At 40.6% G+C, this 18909-nt stretch overlaps 1 protein-coding gene across 5 annotated transcripts in view; it reads left to right on the forward strand.

The window, feature by feature from the left end:
• The window catches only part of WAC (WW domain containing adaptor with coiled-coil), a 63572-nt gene extending 52602 nt beyond the window's left edge, over nucleotides 1-10970 (forward strand). For 4 of the 5 annotated variants that reach the window (XM_086467487.1, XM_086467490.1, XM_086467491.1 and 1 more), the window contains 3 exons: nucleotides 2621-2807; nucleotides 8306-8433; nucleotides 10858-10970. In XM_086467487.1, the coding sequence (XP_086323613.1) occupies nucleotides 2621-2807; nucleotides 8306-8433; nucleotides 10858-10927 (385 nt within the window). In that variant the 3' untranslated portion in view covers nucleotides 10928-10970. The remainder of the gene's footprint in view (nucleotides 1-2620; nucleotides 2808-8305; nucleotides 8434-10857) is intronic. The other variant, XM_086467489.1, reaches the window with a different exon arrangement.
• The last annotated feature ends 7939 nt before the right edge of the window (nucleotides 10971-18909 follow it).

The raw sequence follows: 18909 nt of genomic DNA on the forward strand, positions 1-18909 counted from the left end.
CGATTATCCTGATCTTTTTCATGTCCTTTATCTCTAGGTCCCCTTGCCTTATAGAGGGACAACCCACCTGTTCCTTAACTTTTTGCTTGCCCCTGATTATATATATTCTAAGATTTTCAACAAGTTCGGGGGTACTGAAGGGAATGAGGTTAAAGTCTCTGCTGCAGAGCAATGTGCTGTGCTTAATTTGTTGGCTGTTTGTTTGGAAACTTGCTGTAATTCTTTGCAAGTGTGAGTGATCAGGATTGGGTATTGGACTGTAAAGAGAGTTGCATTATGCTAGTATGTTTTCAGTCCTCGAGAGGGCAGGTTAGGTGATGAATTAAGATTCCTCTCAAACTTGTTTTCTCTCTGTATTACTTTATATCACTTGCAGGCAAGGGTAAGAAAGTTTTAAGAAATGGACTGAAACTATGGCCTGTGTTGAAAAGCTGCTGCCAGTGGGAGAGTAATTGTAAACATAATCTTATAAGTAATGGCTGGGTACTTACTACCACTATTTCTCAGTATATGTAGTGCCAAAGAACATCGTAATTGTGAGGTGCCATCACTGTTGTGGTGCTAGTGATGTTCCTTTGTCCCGATCAAGGTTGCTGCTTCCTTTGTCTTCCCTTACAAGGATGGAGAGGACAGAGGAGTCTATTTTCATCCTGACCTGTCTGTGTTCTTATGGATAACTAGCGCTGCTCCCACCTCTTAGCAAAATAGAACAAAATCCTTCTTTGGCAGTGGGGGTGGGGGTGGTGGGAGTGATTGAATGAATGCTGGAAAGGGAAGTAAGTGTGTAGGGGCCTTGTTTTTGCAAGGGATGGGGGAGTAGAAAAGGCTGTGAGTTGCAACATCAGCTTCTAAGCTTCCCCACCATGCGTTATATACCCCTTCCAACACAAGATCTGGTTTCCTAAGAAGATCAGATCACCTGGACAGCAGTACTTGCAAGGAGGAAACATACCCCTGCCTTCTGATCCTGCAATAATGGTCATATACCAAATAGCAATTTTGATGCTGGCAAAAATTGCGGTGGAGTCTGTTGCTGATAATACTGAAGCTGAAGAGCAGCAATGAACTCTTACACTTAGCAGAACTGTGTAGCTGCAGCTCTGGCACTTGTGTCATATGTCATTGGATCCATGTGATATGAGACTGTGGTGTTTGTGCTGGCCCTGATACCTGGGCTTCTGGACACATGGAGAGTAAATTCAAGTATCGGTGATCTTTAAATATTTTAGGGGAAATTCTGTAGCTCGTTGGGCTTAACGTTAGGTGTTCAGGTGGTATGTTGTGGCTTATTGAGAGAAGCGATACAAGTGAAACAAAAAAGTCATGCTTTACCTAGAGAGCTTGCCATCCAAGTGTAAAGTGGAGGATGAGTATTTGCAAATTGGGAGTACAGGAGTCCTTGTGGATTAGTCAGTCATATGGGTTTACCAAAGATTTACCTAAGCAGTACCCGCCTTTTTTAGTCATTGAAACAGGATTAGGCTTTTATAAGGAGATGGCATTCTTAAGAAGGAACTCTTAAGAAGACCCCTCGCATTCATGAGGAGCATTGTGAAGTAGAGAGGAAATACATCTTGTAAAGTGGAGAGGGTAATTATTAAAGGAATTCAGGAAAAAAAAAAGACCAAACCAAAAAAACAACATTGCTTAAAGCGATGGCTAGAATACTTTGTAGATAGCATAATCTTTGGCATTGTGGATGGCAAAAGACTGTTATGCCAAGACCAGCATGAGAGTGTTTTAGTAAAAATTAGAAAACTTTTTGACCAGGAATTATAGTTGCAAAGTAGAATTCAAAAAGCTGTGTATTGGTATAATGTTCAGATAATGTAAATGTCGTGTTTACTTGCACGTGGAGATCTGAAGGAGGACAGTCGAAGGCTTTGTCCAAGGCACAGAGGTTTTGATTTGCCTTACAGTACACATACCAGCTGAACGTGGCTCCATGCATCTGTTCTCCAGCAACAGGTTAACACACGAGCCAGAAAAAAAGCATGAACGTGGTCCAGTAAAGCAGTCAGGTTGGAAGCTACAAACATACTACTCCTGTGATACTTCAGTTCTCTTGAGTGCTTTAAGTGAGGATGTACAGTGTCACAAAGCCTCCTAGGTGTTTGTGTTTTGGCATTAGTAAGTGGTTATGCTCCTCAAAGTCCATATGGCTGTATTTTTAGATCAGGACATCAGGCTTTGTTCTTAGCTATTACTGTGACGCTTGACAATGTTTTGTTGAATAAACCTACTTGACTCCATCTGATATGACATCGTTGAAAGTCTTAGGTTTGCAGCTATTTGAAGGAAGAACATACATGTGTATATTCTCTATCCAACACTGAAATGTAGGCACAGCTTACATCTCTTGAGCAGCTATCAAAATTAAAAAGCAAAAAACCCCAACCAAACAAAAAAAATCCTGTTATATTGTAGCACTCAAACAGTTCCCATACAAGTAGGAGGTTTGTGGAAAAGTGGCACAGTTTTGGTCTGCCAGAAGGGTTTACTTGTGGTTTAAATGCTCTATGTATTTCTATGGCTGGAAGCAATGAATTTCAAATGTTTATTTCTCTGTAGGTTTACATGTCTTTAAATGCTCACTTTTTTAAATAATTCTTTCTTCTAGTAGTCAAAGAAGCCCATCACCAGGTCCAAATCATACCTCCAGCACTAGTGCATCAAATTCAGCACCTGCACCACAAAATACATCTGTACGACCCACTTGTTCATTAACACCTACACTAGCAGCACACTTCAATGAAAACCTTATAAAGCATGTTCAAGGCTGGCCTGCAGACCATGCAGAAAAGCAGGTGAGTACAGTTGTGCTTTGTTCCCTGTGAGAGTGCAAGTTGTGTAGTTTAAAATCTGGTTTTCTTACACAGGTTGCTTTTTCTAGGAATTAAAAGTGTTTAAATAAAACCCCAATGCCTGGCCTTAGCCAGAAAAGAGGAGAGGGAAGAGAGATCAGGCCAGACCTGTGGTTTTTACATGTGATTGCCATTTAGCAGTTGAGTACTTTCAGTCTTACTTAAAGTAGTAGTGCTTTTGAAATTCTCTGAGATAAATAGCTATCCTTGTAACTATTTTCTTACTGCCAGAGTTCTGTTGAAATTTACAAAGAACATAAATTTCAGTGGATTTTTGTAATAATGATATTTTTGTTATGTGGAAAATATTACGAGTTAGGTGACAGAGTACTTGAGACTACTCCACTGAATTGTTAGCTCCACGCAGTGAAAAAGGAACTCTGTCTTCTTGTTGTACCCACTCTTTAAGATGATATAGAGGGCTCAGACTGATTTTGAGCTATTTTTTACATAATGGGAGATCCCAGTAGAATCGCCATCCATATTTTATAACTAACTGCATGAAACGTATCCTGTTGTGGTAACACAGGGAAACTGGATGCACGTCAGCTGCTTGGAATGTTTTACTCAAAGGAACCATATTTGTTACTGAGTCTAGTTCAAGTCCTTTCACAGGCAGTGCTGCCTGACACAGTTTGTATGGGATATTAATCTTACCTAGCCCAGTTTACTTTGGTCATTTGAAGAGTGGTTGCATGCTGGCTCAAGCCAACACTGGAGGCTTTTGGGTAGTAACTTGCAAGATGACTCTTAGAAGCGCAGTCTAGACTGATACCCTATTTGGACACTGGTGTTCTTGTTTTGTTTCTTTTAATTTTTTTTTTTAATCCAATTTTAAGACATTACCAACCTGTACCGAATCAAATGACTGAGCCATTGCTGTGGAATGTGTGTTTAAGCAAGTGGTACAGCACAGCCACTTCCCTCTATGGCCTTGGCCCATAGTTCTGATAGTGATACTTTCACTGTGTACTGAATTGACATATATCATAATGCAGAAAATATAGACTTACACAGTTCATCATTTTTTTCCGCTATCAGTAATAAAGTGATCAAAAAAACGAGCTAATGCTAGGCAGTCATGTATTTAGTTGTATGCTTATACCTTTGTGCCAAGTGTTACATGCTGTATTGTCCTGTCTGCTATTTCAGGTGATTTCACATGACAGTGTTGTTTGTAGACCAGTTTTGCATAGTAACCTTGAGGGACTTAAGTCAGATATTTGGTATAAAAGAAAAACTGAGTGAAAGGGTGCAATACATAGTGAAGAAGATAAGCTAGATGAAAGTGGAGAGGCTAAAATATGCTGTGCCTTGGTTTCTTCAGATTTCTAATGAGATGCATAGCTTAAATTGAAATTGGGCCGTAAGAGCAGATGCCAGAGTAAACTGGAAAATAAGTACATAAATTAGGTGAGCTAGGACCGGTATGTGTCAAAGCAGTCAGACTTGAAGAAATATGCCGTGCAGTAATTAATTAGTAGCTAAAACAATTCTTGAACCACTATCTGTTATCTTGCAGAACTCATAAAAAGCAGTTAATATGGAAAACTGGAAAACAGTCTGTGACCTGCTCTAGGTGAACCTGCTTTAGCAGGGGGGTTGGACTAGATGATCTCCAGAGGTACCTTCCAACCCCTACTGTCCTGTGATTCTGTAATGTGGTTAATTAGAAAATAATCAACTATTTTATCTTTAAGGAATGTGAGAAACAGAATTGTACCTGGTCTCAACTCAGTAATTGTAGAGGTACTTTGAGTATTGAACAATACCTAAGTAGAAAAAATGATGAATGCGCATTTTTACAAGCACCTGAAAAGAAAAGCCTGGTAATAGTCAGTATGGACTTTTAGAAAGGAATTATGTCAGGTTTTTGGGTTTGTTGGGTTTCTTTGGGGTTTTGAGGTTTTTTGTTTGGTTGGTTTTTTCCTTTTGATAAAGTATCAGACTTTGCTAATACAATTTGGGAAAGCGTTATATCCTGATTTGCAGCAAGACTGATAACACCTTTTAACAAGAATCTCGTATGTAAAAATGATTTTAAGGCCTTTTAAAGGAGATTACTTTAAGACTTTTGACTGGTCAGCTTGAAAAGAAGTACTTCGAACATTGTTATTGATAGTTTGCTATCAGTCTCAAGGCTTTGGAGTTGTGTAGGGACAGCATGTGAAATTATGTGCTACTGGAGACCATCCATCTCCTGGATGTCCACACACTCCAGAAAAAAAAAAACTTTTAATGTAGGGAATTAGAACACAAAGTGCTTCTCTGAACTGGAGAAATGTCAGAAGTTGATGAAGACCTATGCTAAATACCATTATTTTGGGGAAGAAAAAATCAAGTGTACAACTACTTAAGCACGTGTTGTGGTTGCACCTTGGTAGGCAGCTAAGAACCACACAGCTGCTCGCTCACGTTCCCCCAGTAGGATGGGGAAGAGAGTTGAAAGGGCAAAAGTGAGAAAACACATGGATTGCGATAAAGGCACCTTAATAAGTAAGAGGGGGGTGGGGAGTGATGCAAAAGCAGTCACGTGCCACCAGCCAACCAATGCCCAGCCTGTCCCTGAGCAATGCCAACAGCTGAAAAACCGTTCCCCAGTTTTATTGCTGAACGTGACATGGTACGGTGTGAAATACGCTTGTGGTCAGTTTGGGTCAGCTGCGTTCCCTCCCTGCCTTTTGTCCACCCATAACCTATTTGCTGGGGGGTTCAGAGAGAGAAGGGGAGAAACTCTTGATGCTATGTAAGCCCTTCTCAGAAGTAGCTAAAACATTGCTGTTTGGTCACAAATTCAAAACATAGTACCATATGGGCTGCTGTTAAGAAAATTAACTCCATCCCAGCCAGACCTAGTATAGCAGAGAGTAACGTCACTGAACAGTAATACTGCAGGGAAGGATCTCAACCTGGAGAAGAGAAGGCTCTGAGAAGACCTCACAGCAGCCTTCCAGTGCTTAAAGCGGGCCTATAAGAAAGATGGGGGCAACCTTTTTAGCAGCATCTGTTGCGACAGGGCAAGGAGTAATGGTTTTAAACTAAAAGAGGGCAGATAGAGGTGGTAGAAGCCACATCCCTGGAAACATTCAAGATCAGGTTGGATGGGGCTCTGAGCACCCTGATCTAGCTAAAGATGTCCCTGCTCACTGCAGGGGGGTTGGACTAGATGGCCTTTAAAGGTCCCTTCCAGCCCAAACTATTCTATGGTTCTGTGATCTGTTTGAAACAATTTTATTTTTTTTTGTGTGCCACTTACAAGATGTCCCCTTGCCTTATTGCAGTGTGAAACACAGGACCTCAGAGTAATTATACTAGTCTCCTTGGTGCTGTTGAGGAGTCATATATCCAGTTCAGTGACAAGACTTAAGAAATGCGCAAATTTGGGATAGGCCATACCTTCTAAATTTACACTTCTGCTTGTCTCCACCTGACATTTATTACTAAGATGTTGTTGCTAAGCCACTCTCCATCATCTTTGAAAGGTCATGGAGAACAGGAGAGGCGCCTGAGGACTGGAGGAAAGCCAGTGTCACTCCAGTCTTCAAAAAGGGCAAGAAGGAGGACCCAGGAAACTACAGGCCAGTCAGCCTCACCTCCATCCCTGGAAAGGTGATGGAACAGCTCATTCTGGATGTCATCTCTAAGCACGTGGAGGAAAAGAAGGTTATCAGGAGTGGTCAGCATGGATTCACCAAGGGGAAATCATGCCTGACCAATCTGATAGCCTTCTATGATGGCATGACTGGCTGGGTGGATGAGGGGAGAGCAGTGGATGTGGTCTACCTTGACTTCAGCAAGGCTTATGACACTGTCGCCTCTAACATCCTCATAGGTAAGCTTAGGAAGTATGGGTCAGATGTGTGGACAGTGAGGTGGATTGAGAACAGGCTGAATGGCAGAGTTCAGAGGGTTGTGATCAGTGACGCAGAGTCTGGTTGAAGGCCTGTAACTAGTGGTGTTCTCCAGGGGTCAGTACTGGTTCCAGTCTTGTTCAACATACTCGTCAATGACCTGGATGAAGGGACAGAGTGCACCTGCAGCAAGTTTGCTGATGATACAAAACTGGGAGGAGTGGCTGACACACCAGAAGGCTGTGCTGCCATTCAGTGAGACCTGCACAGGCTAGAGAGCTGGGCAGAGAGGAACCTAATGAAGTTCAGCAAGGGTAAGCGTAGGGTTCTGCACCTGGGGAGGAATAACCCCGTGCACCAATACAGGTTAGGGGTTGACCTGCTGGAAGGCAGCTCTGCGAAGAAGGACCTGGGAGTCCCAGTGGACAGCAAGTTAACCGTGAGCCAGCCATGTGCCCTTGTGGCCAAGAAGGCCAATGGCATCCTGGGGTGCATTAAGAAGATCCTGAGCCAGCAGATCAAGGGAGGTTCTCCTCCCCCTCTACTCTGCCCTGCTGAGGCCATATCTGGAGTAGTGTGTCCAGTTCTGGGCCCCACAGTTCAAGAGGGACAGGGAACTACTGGAGAGAGTCCAGCGGAGGGCTGTGAAGGTGATGAGGGGACTGGAGCGTCTCTCTTTTGAGGAAAGGCTGAGAGACCTGGGGGTCTTTAGCCTGGAGAAGAGAAGACTGAGATAGGACCTTGTCAACCTTTATAAATATCTAAAGGGTGGGAGTCAAGAGGATGAGGACAGACTCTTTTCAGTGGTGCTCAGCAACAGAACAAGGGCCAACAGGCACCAACTGGAGCACAGGAAGTTCCACCTGAACATGAGGAAAACCATCTTTACTCTGAGGGTGACAGAGCACTGGAACAGGTTGCCCAGAGAGGTTGTGGAGTCTCCTTCTCTGAGATGTTCGAAACCCACCTGGATGCAGTCCTGTGTGATGTACTGTAGATGAACCTGCTTTGGTAGGGGGGTTGGGCTAGATGATCTCTGGAGATCCCTTCCAACCCCTACTGTTCTATGATTCTGCGACTAAGTAGGGATATTAAAATAATGGAGTTTGTCTGGAGGAGAACACCTGAAGAGGTTTGCAAAGGTTTTTTTTGCTGTATAAGGTAGCTGGAAAGAAGATGGCATTCAATTTTGTCACTAAGGCTAAATTTAGATGGGAGAACTAAGTCTTAACATTGAAATAGTGGACAGAGGCTTTTAACTACTTGAACAAATTACTTTGGAAACTTGGAGCCCTGTCATGTACTGTCTTTCAAGATGATTAGGTAAACATCTGTTAGGATCAAGGAAATCTAAAGCATCCCTGCCTTAGCATGGGCCTGGGTTAGACAATCTCTTGGCAGCCAGTGTTGTTCATTTCTGATTCTAAATGGGCTTCTGTGGAGAATTTAATGTACTTCTGATTTAACGTGCCCTTTTGAAGTCGAGTGCTTTGCTGTTTCAAGACACACTCATCCAGCAATCCTCTAGCTACAGCCAGTTGTTTCCAATGCACGATTCAAAATCCTAACCTTTGTGTGTAACTGTTGCAGGCATCAAGATTACGTGAGGAAGCCCATAACATGGGAAGCGTTCATATGTCAGAAATTTGTACTGAATTAAAGAATTTAAGGTCTTTAGTTCGAGTATGTGAAATTCAAGCAACTTTGCGTGAGCAAAGGTAAGTGCGTGCTCTGTGTTTATTTTCAAAATGGTAATTTTCAAGGTGGTATTAGAATTCCCATTCGGGCATTGTTTTGCATGAGCTACATGCTTACTTTGTAAGTATGCTAATACTTGCCGGTTTACAGGCTGTCTCCCCTGTGTTCATTCCACCCGTTTCCCACACCGATACCTCTTAATATCCAATGCATAGAACCAGGTATGCAACTGCTGTATGTATTTTCACTTGGATACGAAAGAACAATCTTTCCAGGTACATTAGTGCATTGTGATTGACACACACTAGTTCAGCATACTTCTCAAATATCTGTCCATACATAATGCATAGATCACATAGGTACATGCCTGCACGGTTTTTATTGGTCTTCAGCCCTGCGGTTTGCATGAGACATTTGTTAGGTCTAAAGCCAGAACAGGCATTGTTGATATCACAGGCTAAGGAACTGTTCGTTACTTAGGTAGGAGTCACTTGAGCAGATCTTGGGGTTCTTTAGTGAAATGATTACAGCAAAATAGACTTCTGCTTCTTAAGTCAGTAATAGCGGATATCTTGTGTATCACTGAAGCAACACGCAACCATGTCGTTGAAGATAGTTGTGCAAGATTGAGAAGTTCATCATTACAATACGTGCTGAAACTCTTCACCAGTAGTCTTAATCCTGAATCTACTTTCATACTCATTTTCCTTTTTAATAAGGTGGGATAACATCATTCAAGTGACACTACAGTTTGAATGCAGTGCTTCTGATTTACTATTTTAAGCCGCTTTAATAGCATCACATGCTGTTTAAATAGCTGGTTTTATCTAGAAGCTCTTGGGTTTTGGTGGTTAGTAAAATAATCCTTTAGTCAGAAGTAGGCCATAATATATTTGTAAATCTGTAGTCAGAAGTAGGCCATAATATATTTGTAAATCTGTAGTCAGAAGTAGGCCATAATATATTTGTAAATGTTTCCTAGTAAACAATGGAAAATACCCGTTTGTTCTGAAATTTTATTTCATAACTTCATTACATAAATTACAATTTCTGTAGTATATTTAATGTACTGCTTGGTTTCTTACAGGTTTCATTTCTGTCTCTGGGTGCACATTAGATTGAAATAATGTGTCAAATGTCATTGTTCAGTTTACTAAATAGCACCTTGTTTCTTATACACCGTGTATCTTCAAGCTGTCAATGGATAATGATTATTGTGACTTTGAATCTATGATAACGTCTATCTTTTATTTTTGCTGCAATCCTAAAGACGTGGAATACATGGCATAAGTAACAAGTTGGTGGGGGAGGCTTTCGCAAAGCATGGGATTATCAAAGCCAATACGTTTGAATGACAATATTATTACTACACTTTTGCACAGAGGAACTATCTAAATTTGTTCTATGAGCGAACTTTATCTCTAGGCAAAGCAAGTGTGTTCTTTGAACCGTAACTGACAGCGTATGAAAAGGCACTTCTCATTGACTGATGTATTTTATGTCCATGCCTTTTACTGGTTTTTTTTGTGTGTCTATCTTAATAATTTTTTCACCTACTTTTCATTAAAAAAAAATCATTTTTATTGAACTGGACATGTATTTGAAAAGTGTTCTACAGAAGTCTGCTGAAGTGGATGCTTTTTTCTGCATTGGTTAAAGTTGCTTTGGACTTTATAGAATATTTATATGAAACTTCAGCTTTCCCTGAAGATTTTCTTAATTCATTCGCATGTTTGTGTTACACATCATGAAAAGCTGTTTCAAAATAATCATTAAAAATTCTGGGAAATAGTTACATAAACAAAATGTTCATTTGTCACAATAATTCTTTATGTCAGTTCAGTAGAAGAAGGAAAAATGTATAAGGGAGTTGCTAGCAATGTAATTTATTTCTAAGCTGGGTATAATTACAACTTTTTTTCCTTAGAAGTCTTTTAATGATCAGCTATTTTGAGATTGGAGCTTACCATAACCAGAGACTACAACTAGCCAACAACAGAGCCAAATACAAGAAGTGTTGCACCTAGAAGAAAACTTGTTTAAAAAAATTTTTGAGCACTTGGGTGGTTGTACAGTCTGGAAAACTGCATGACACAGGCATAATGCCATTCTTCAGAATATTCAGTTACTCAACATACTCTTCCAGTGTCCCACTTTTTCTGGGAGTTAAATTCAAGCAAAGAGCAGGCTTAAACGTAACTGTATCAGTCATAATGAAATACAGCAACTTAATTTTCTGAACTAAGGTATCAAACACAGCAGGTCTCTGTGCATCTGCGTGTGGTATTTGTAGGTGATTGAACAGATTGGGGAGTAATTTTAAAAGCTGAAGCTTATTAATAGAGCTAAGGAGCTTGGCATCTTTCACTGAAATTGTAGAAATACTTGTGTAGATATGTAATATCTCTGTATAATTATACTAATTTATTTCTTTTCTCTTGCAGGATACTATTTTTGAGGCAACAAATTAAAGAACTTGAAAAGCTAAAGAATCAGAATTCCTTCATGGTGTGAAAAGTTGTAAACAATTGCACATGGTTTTGAGTACAGGAACTATTAAACTCTGATGCCCAGTCTTAACACTTTTGAGCTGCATTTGAGTAGACTTTGGACCGTTGAGCTGGGCAGAAAAAAAGTTGACATGGGGAAGGGGACAGGAGGGAGTCAAATTCAGGGGAAAGATACAAGAATGATTTGTAAAACCCTTGAAATGTAGATTTCTTGTAGATGTATTCTTCACGTTGTAAATATGTTTTGTAGAGTGAAGCCATGGGAAGCCATGTGTATCAGAGCTTAGACATCCAAAACTAATCAATGCTGAGGTGGCTAAATACCTAGCCTTTTACATGTAAACCTGTCTGCAAAATTAGCTTTTTTTTTTTTTTTTTTTTTTTTAGTTAATTTATCGTTCAGAAATCTTTCATTTCCTAAAATTCAGTGCAAGCGCCAGGCGATCTGTGTCTAAGGCTGCAACAATTTGGGTAATGTACAAAATACCATGAAACAACTGTTTCCACACTTGCACCAAATCGAGAGCAGTGCTTCTCCATTTCTGTTTTACAGAGAAATGTTTTTCATTTTCTGTGTTCCATTTCCCCGTGAAATCCTAAATCTGATTTTATCAGTTTTTTTAATGCTTCTAATTTTCTCTTTTCTTAAGGCACTGTTGCTATGGCACTTTTTCTATAATCTTTTCATTCCTGTGTACAGTAGCTTAAAATTGCAGTGATTGAGCATAACCCACTTGTTTGTATAAATTATTGAAACGTATTTCCATTTGCACCCTATAAGAATGGACTTATAGTACTGCTGGGCATGTGTGCTGAAAGTACATTACTTGCTCAAATATAAGGAAATAGCCCAATGAACATGTTAACATGGTTGTGGGAGGGGAAAGAGGAAAAAAAAAAAGCTAGTCAGATGTGAATTGTATCTGTTGTAATAAACATGTTAAAACAAAGAAACACTGGTTTTCATTTCCTTTGGTCAACACATTAAAATTTGGTCTGTTTGGGGACTCTTTATTAGAACTGTTCTTGTTGAACATTTTTGTACTTAAATAATTCCTCAAGGGAGGTTTTGTTTAAAACTTGTAAACAGGAAAATGTGTATAAAATATTTAATGAAATATAAAATTCAACAAGAATGATTTAAGACACCTCCCCAACAGTTGTCATATGTTAACTCCTGGTTTACCTGTCGATATTATGACATTTCATTTTGAAGGATGTTTGTGTTGTAGCTAACTGTTTAAGTCTGGTGCTGACTGCTGTTCTTAACCATCACAAAACGCTGAATTTGTGTAATTGGAGCAACCCACCGATTGAAAATGGTGGCAAAGCTCAGCTTTGTATATTGTTTCCTAAAGTATATTAAAAATAAAAAAGAAACTATTGCTACTACAAAAAATAAATGTGACTTTTTCTTTGCTTGAAAACATCAACAAAAATAGTGGTGGCAGTACTAGTTTAATGTTTGCAGAGGTGTATATGTTACAGTAGTCTGTTAAATAAGAAAGATTGTAGGTGATGGATTAAAAAAAAAAAAAATGATAAAGGTGATGACGTGATTGCTACATGTTTTGTTTCTACAAAATACTGTCTTTCAGCACCAGAAACATTCCTTGATTTTTATTTTGCCTTGTCTTGTGTTGAGTGGGCTTGGACTGATTTTTAAAATCAGGTTTTCATCAGTGGAAGCTGAATACTCTGTCCTAACAAGACATTGCAATTGGAGCAAGTTGAAATATCTTAACTAAGAACAACAAATGAGAAATCAGGATAGATTAATTAGTATAATTGTTCCTCACTTTTTAACCCAGTATATGCTGTTGTGTTTCATATCATGCGAATGTTTGGTTTTGCTCTAAAAATGGGAATGGAGTAAACTTGAATGAATTAATTTTAACGTACGTTGTTTCTGCATTTTTAGAGGCCCAAGGTCAAGTGACAGAAGGCTTCCTGAGACTCTTGTATTTGCCTAACGTCCTATTTCTTGTAATGCTCGTTGTCTTGAGGTTGCCCAAGCATAGGCAAGTAATGTGAAATGGATGGACATACAGGTTGTCTTTCACTGGTGGTTGTCCTTAGGTCTGGTATTTTACTGTTTAGTTACTTACGGAGACGAAGGTTGCTTCTGTCTTAATGGATATGCTGGGCTTATTTTCTATGAGCTTATTTTGTTTCCTTTTAATTCCTCTATTGCCCTCTGTAGCATCCTGTATCAATGAGCTTCACAAGTTTAATTTTGTTTTGTAGAAAATTACTTTGGATTATTTTTTTAAACCTCTGATTTGAATGAATTGTCTTATATGCTTAGCTGCTGCCTGTTGATCTTATTCATTGTTTTACAGAAGAGTCTCTCTTCCAGCCTAAAGAGTACTCGTCTGTTTTATCACATGAAAACTTTCATAATGTACGAATGGTCACACATAACTTGGGAGTAACAGGGATTAACATGCTATTTTAACCCCTTAAAAATATATGCATATATGTACATACGTCACACAGACACCTTCTCTCTTCAGGTGATGTCCTCCCTAACTAATGCAATAAAGGCGGCTGCTTTGTCAGCATCAAATGGCGTACTGAAAGCTTGTTGGCTTCTGTATTTCCTCACCGTGCAATAGGTTTCATCTGTATCCTCACCCTTCCAAAGCCTGGAGCTGTTAGTTGAGGAGTGGTATCTTGCCAGGCTTCCACTAGCATCAGGCAAGTTGGGGAAGAGGATTGCAGGCATTGCTTTAAAGTGGACACTAGCCACATGGCAGGGGCTGGGTTAATGTCCTTCAAAATGGCTTCGCTAATATACAAATGCAATTTTGGCCTTGCCGTGTGATCTGGAGACCCTCTTCAGCGACATGCAGAAACCAGCCCTCTGTATATGGCTTGGGGGCGGCGGGGAGAACCCAGATTTTTCTTCTTCCTATCAAATCTCTATGTGAACCTGGACAACAAAGAAAAGGGCAGGTGCACTGAGACCTGTTACTAGATTACTGTTTTATCATTTCTTATCCATCCTTGCTCTACACCTGCAAGTCAAATCAAGTGAATTTCCCCGGGGCCAAATCTTGTTTTCTTCCTAGGCAGGCATTCAGAAAGTGTTTACTGGAGTTGGGGGAGTTGTTTTCTATATTAATTACTTGATGTGGCTGGTCAAGGAACAGTGATGAGAAACCGATGCAGGAACTGCTGTTGCATGTGTTGCTTTTGGTTTTCCTGCTGTGTGTTTACTTATCAAATGTTTAGTGTAATAGAGAAATGGTCTTTAGAATTACTTAAGAAATTGAGTGAGCCTGTACAATCATACTGCAAACAGTGCACTTGGGATAGTATTTTATCGTCTGTGGTAGCATGCTTGAGAACTCCAGCAGGAGTGGCTTAATAAAATTATAAACCCACTTGGCTGATCCAAGAGACTCCCATGTTTGATCCTTTTACAATTGCACCATCTTTTTTTTATTATTTATTTGTTATTAAGGCCCTCCAATATCTTTGAAGGTCTGCATATTTTTTTCACTGGCCGTAATCCTAAGATGCTGTGGTCAACTGCTCAACTTCAGTCAACTTTCCCTGTTTAGACAGATCTCTTGCAGCAACGTAGTGTCTCCTTTTCAGACTTGTTTTATTAATCGTATCGCCTTTGGTAGAAGTGTCTTATCTTTTGGTGGACGCTGGTGGTGTCATTACTGTTGTAGTTAAAAACACGTTCAGAAAGGGCGTATAGTTGAGGCCAGAGAGAACTGAACACATTTCCACTCCTTTTTGGTGCAGCCATATTGCAGGAGTATCCCCAAAGATGTGTGAGAAAGTACTGGGTGGTTATGCCATGTCTCCTAAGTTTGTAGGTCAAAGAAGGCCATATCTTACTGTCACCCTTTCATTCCAGTGTCACCTTACCTATGATGACATCCTGAGAACTTACCAAAGCAGTCCTTTGTTGTGAGTTTGGCCGTTGTGGCCAATATTGCATATTCTGCTGCTAGGAAATTTCAAGTCTGTTCTTGGAATTGGGAGCTGGACATTTTTGTGAATACGTCATCCCTATTGCTGTTCCTAGAATAATAGTCTGTACTCGCCAAAACACAGTCTCGTTTACAGACATTAGGATGATAACGAGGCAATTCTGGATGTTTTAAAAATACTGCCTTGATTTTTGAAAGTTTCCTGCAGAGGAAAATTCTGAGCTGAAGTGCGATCTCATTGATGTCAGTACTGCTTTTCTGTCCGTAATTACTGATTAATAATATGTGAGGGTTTCTTTTGTGTTTCAGTTTGGTTGTCTTATTTTATATTATTTCATAAGAATTGGAGCTTTTGATGTAGGAGGAATTTGCCTAACTTACTTGGCAGTTGTTTCCTTTTGCAGTTAGTCAAGGAAAAGCTTTCATTTGCAGCTGAGATCCATATATGTTGACTTTTGCAAAGAAAATTGTTTTCAGCTGTGATACTGTTTTGGATTCCAGTTACACAGCACTCTCTTCAGATACCTGCTAAGTTCCTCTGTCTTCTGTTGCTCTGGTCTCCTACAACAGGCGTTTGGAAAGATTCAGTCTTTCACAGTTGTAGATGCCATCTCTATTCTTCTAACCTTCCTGGATGCCTGTGTTGCTGCTGCTCTGCTAATTCAGCTGGAATTGTTCCTAGAAGATGCTCCTTGCTACAGATTTCTGTATTTCCCAACCATGGCTTTTTGTTTGAAGATCCTGTCTGAGGCAAAGGACTAATGTAGACTTTGTACCAATTAGGGCTCTAGCTAACTGAGGATCTGGAGGTCATGAAGCACTTTTCTCGTCCCTAACAAAGACATGAGCCCGTCTGATCTAGGACTTTCCAGAGAATGAACTGTCAGGTTTTTTTCTCCCACAGGAACTCGTAACTGCCTGGCAAGTCTTGTTGCATCCTGCACAGGTCCTGCCTAGAGCTGCTGGGTCATATGGCAGCTGTACTACATGGCTCCATATACCAGACTTTGCACACCAGGTTTGCAAACACAGCTTGAACAACCTGACCTCTCCAGCAGTTGATAAGTGTGACAGGATTTTGTCACCTTCTGTTAGTCACACGTGCCAGAGAGCATTTGCAAAGGGATGCAATCTACTTCTGCAGGCAGCGCCATGCTCAAAGCTGAGTCCCTCTGCTCCAGTTTGAAATCTCAGAATTTGGGCTGAGTGAAAAGTGTGTGTTAATGTAGTGAAGCTCAGAATGGTTGGTTATGCTCATCTTCCCTTTTGCTGTATGTTACAAGAAAATTCATCAAATTAACTATGGATAATACTGTCACAGTCATCTGCACCAGTAGCTAGAATGATGAAAGTCACAAATTGACTCTCTTCCTCCCAAATTTCTGAAGTTGGCACCTGGAGGTCTGTTAGCGTGTAGCCCTTCAGAGTGCTGAACAGCTTCCTTCTCCTGCCTGGCCAGGCAGATTTGCTGCAAGATCTTACACGCTTCTCTGTCCAAAAGTCTGTGATTGGATCTTTTTTCAGTGTAATTTGGATGCTGTTGGAGTTTGACTGAGGTTCCTGTTCTTGTGCTAGATGTGTCCTCATTAGCAGCAGAAAGCTTGTGTACTGGGAAGAGTTATTTGGCAAAGTGAGCAGAGCCAGTAGCAGATGGTGCTACAGAAGGTGAATATGTTGTCAGCAAGTCTGGACTACTTGATGGTGCCAAGGGGCTCTGATGGCCGTCAGCTCCATCCAGATTCCTTTAGCTGCTGCTCTGCATCCTCGGAGTAAAGGCTTTTTCTTTCTTCCACATTTTGAAAGGTTTAATTGAACTTTTTCTTCTAGTTGGAGATTTTCAGTCCACAGTAAGTCTTCCATCTTTTTTTTTTTTTTTTTTTTTTTTTTTTTTTAAAATGGGAGAGTTATAGCACCACTGACAGCATGTCCCCGTCTTCACTTGCTAAATAAAGCTGCCTTTCTGCTTGCAATAACATTGCCAGTAGAAAGATGGATAGCTGAACCTCTTGATACCATTCTTTTTTTAGGATAAAAATTTTCAGAGTTTGCTTTGACCTAGGGTGGTACCTGAATTTCACTTAATTAAAAAAAAAAAAAAAAAAGATGGAAGACACCAGCAGGGCTGGTGTTGAAGGGCAGGTTGGAGTAACTCTTGGGGCAGCAGTAAGCTCAAATGGTAGAGACTACCTGCTTTTGAAACTGAGGTACGTGTGCAGAGAGAAGGTCTCGGGGCATGGAGACTGCGCCGAGCTAGGCATGTTTTTCTGAGGTTTGGATGCACGTGTGCTTTCACCTGAAAATTTCATCTCTACGGAAGTTTATCTGCTGTGCAGCTGAACAAAGTCCTGACCTAACAACCAAACTGCCATATTAACTGCTACATGAATTTTCAACTAAGCATGAGTAAAGATCTAATTATCAACCATGCTCTCAATAGCGTATTTAAAACAAAGCGCCCATCCCAAAGCAAACAGTGCATCTTTAATAGGTTTGGAATACAAATGGAGGAGTGTGTCCCAGGAGATGCTATTCCTCATCAATTATTACTCCCTGTTAAACTAACACAGCTGCTATTCTTGCCCTGGATGGTTTCTTTAGATACGAAACCTCTCCCAGGCATGAAGAAAAATCAGCTGGGCTGTCCTCATCTGCCATCTGAGGAGTTTGGAGCATTTCCTGAACTCCTTAGTTGTTCCGTGAGGATTTTGCTGGCTTCCCTGCAGGAGCCTTGTGAGCAACCACGTGTCCTCGCTGCGGGTCCTGCAGCCTGTCAGGCTGGGGATCTCCCACAGTTCATGGGCCAGCTCGGGTGCTTGGCAGAGCTCTGCCTTGTTGCTGGTACACGGAGAGATGCGGGCCCTCTCTCTGTATGTGCACGCTGTCTCTCTCACCCACAAGGGATCCAACTGTGGAGGGTCAGAGTAAGAGAACCACTGAAGTGAGGGTTCAGAAAAGCACAGCAGGGTGTCCGTACTCACCTGAACTGCACCGAGCACTGTTACTATGGCTAACTTGGATCTGATTTTGGTAGTGCTAGGCCAGATCCCTGTTCCCCTGGAAACTGGGTTCCTTTTGCTTAAAAATCAATGTTACTGATTTTGGGGCTCTGATATCACATCTAGAATAAGAGTTGATATACACCCTTAAATCTCTGTGTTTTTCTCCTGGCTACCATGCATGGCTTTCTCTTAATTGTTAATATATTTGAACTTGTTTCCTTCTCTGGTGCTCAGTTTCAGTACTGATCATCCTTGACCAATATAAGATTAAGTGGAGTTTGTGTTAGGTGTAGATTTCTGACTGATTTTTTTAATCTGAAGTGGCAGCAGTTGTTCCAGGCTACTTGGGATTAGAGGTATAATTTGGAATAGTTTATTGAACAGATGGCAACATTCGGGTAGCTGGTTCAGGGGAGTTTGCTATGTGCTTTTGCAGTTTCACGTGACTGATCTTCATGGCTTTGGTAAAGTGTAATAGTGATCTGAGTTTCACAAACACCTACCTTGTGCAGCGGAGAATGGGATGATAAACGTCATCCCTGGATAGTAGTTAGTAAGAGACTTTGCTTCAGGCATGCTATAGATCGATTATTCAGCATTTTGCAGTCTGCAAACAGGTTTCCATTATCATGCATTGACACAAATAGCTGCTACTATTTTTAGGTAAACTGTACGTATCACAAGAGTAACTTCTGCTCACACCTGAGGTGCCTAGCCATGGGCATTAGATTTTGGAGGATCTAGTATGAAAACATCGAGATGTAAAGAGGCTTAGACCTACTTCAGGCTTGTGTGGCTATACACAGCTTTAGATGAGGACCACCCAAAAGAAACCTGCCGTTGACTTCTTAGTCGTTTAAAAAAATCTCATATTTTTAATGGCGTTCTAGTCTTTTGTACTGCCTTGTTCGACTCTGGTGGGATATGGATTGTTACAAGAGTTTTCACAAGGGAAATTGTTAAACACGTTTTTTTAGCAATGGCTTCCTCTGGCTGGCAAGTAGAAATATGTCAATATAACCTTGTATTTTGTA

Source organism: Leptosomus discolor, chromosome 6 (assembly GCF_034619465.1).
Source record: "Leptosomus discolor isolate bLepDis1 chromosome 6, bLepDis1.hap2, whole genome shotgun sequence".
Lineage (NCBI taxonomy): Eukaryota > Metazoa > Chordata > Aves > Leptosomiformes > Leptosomidae > Leptosomus > Leptosomus discolor.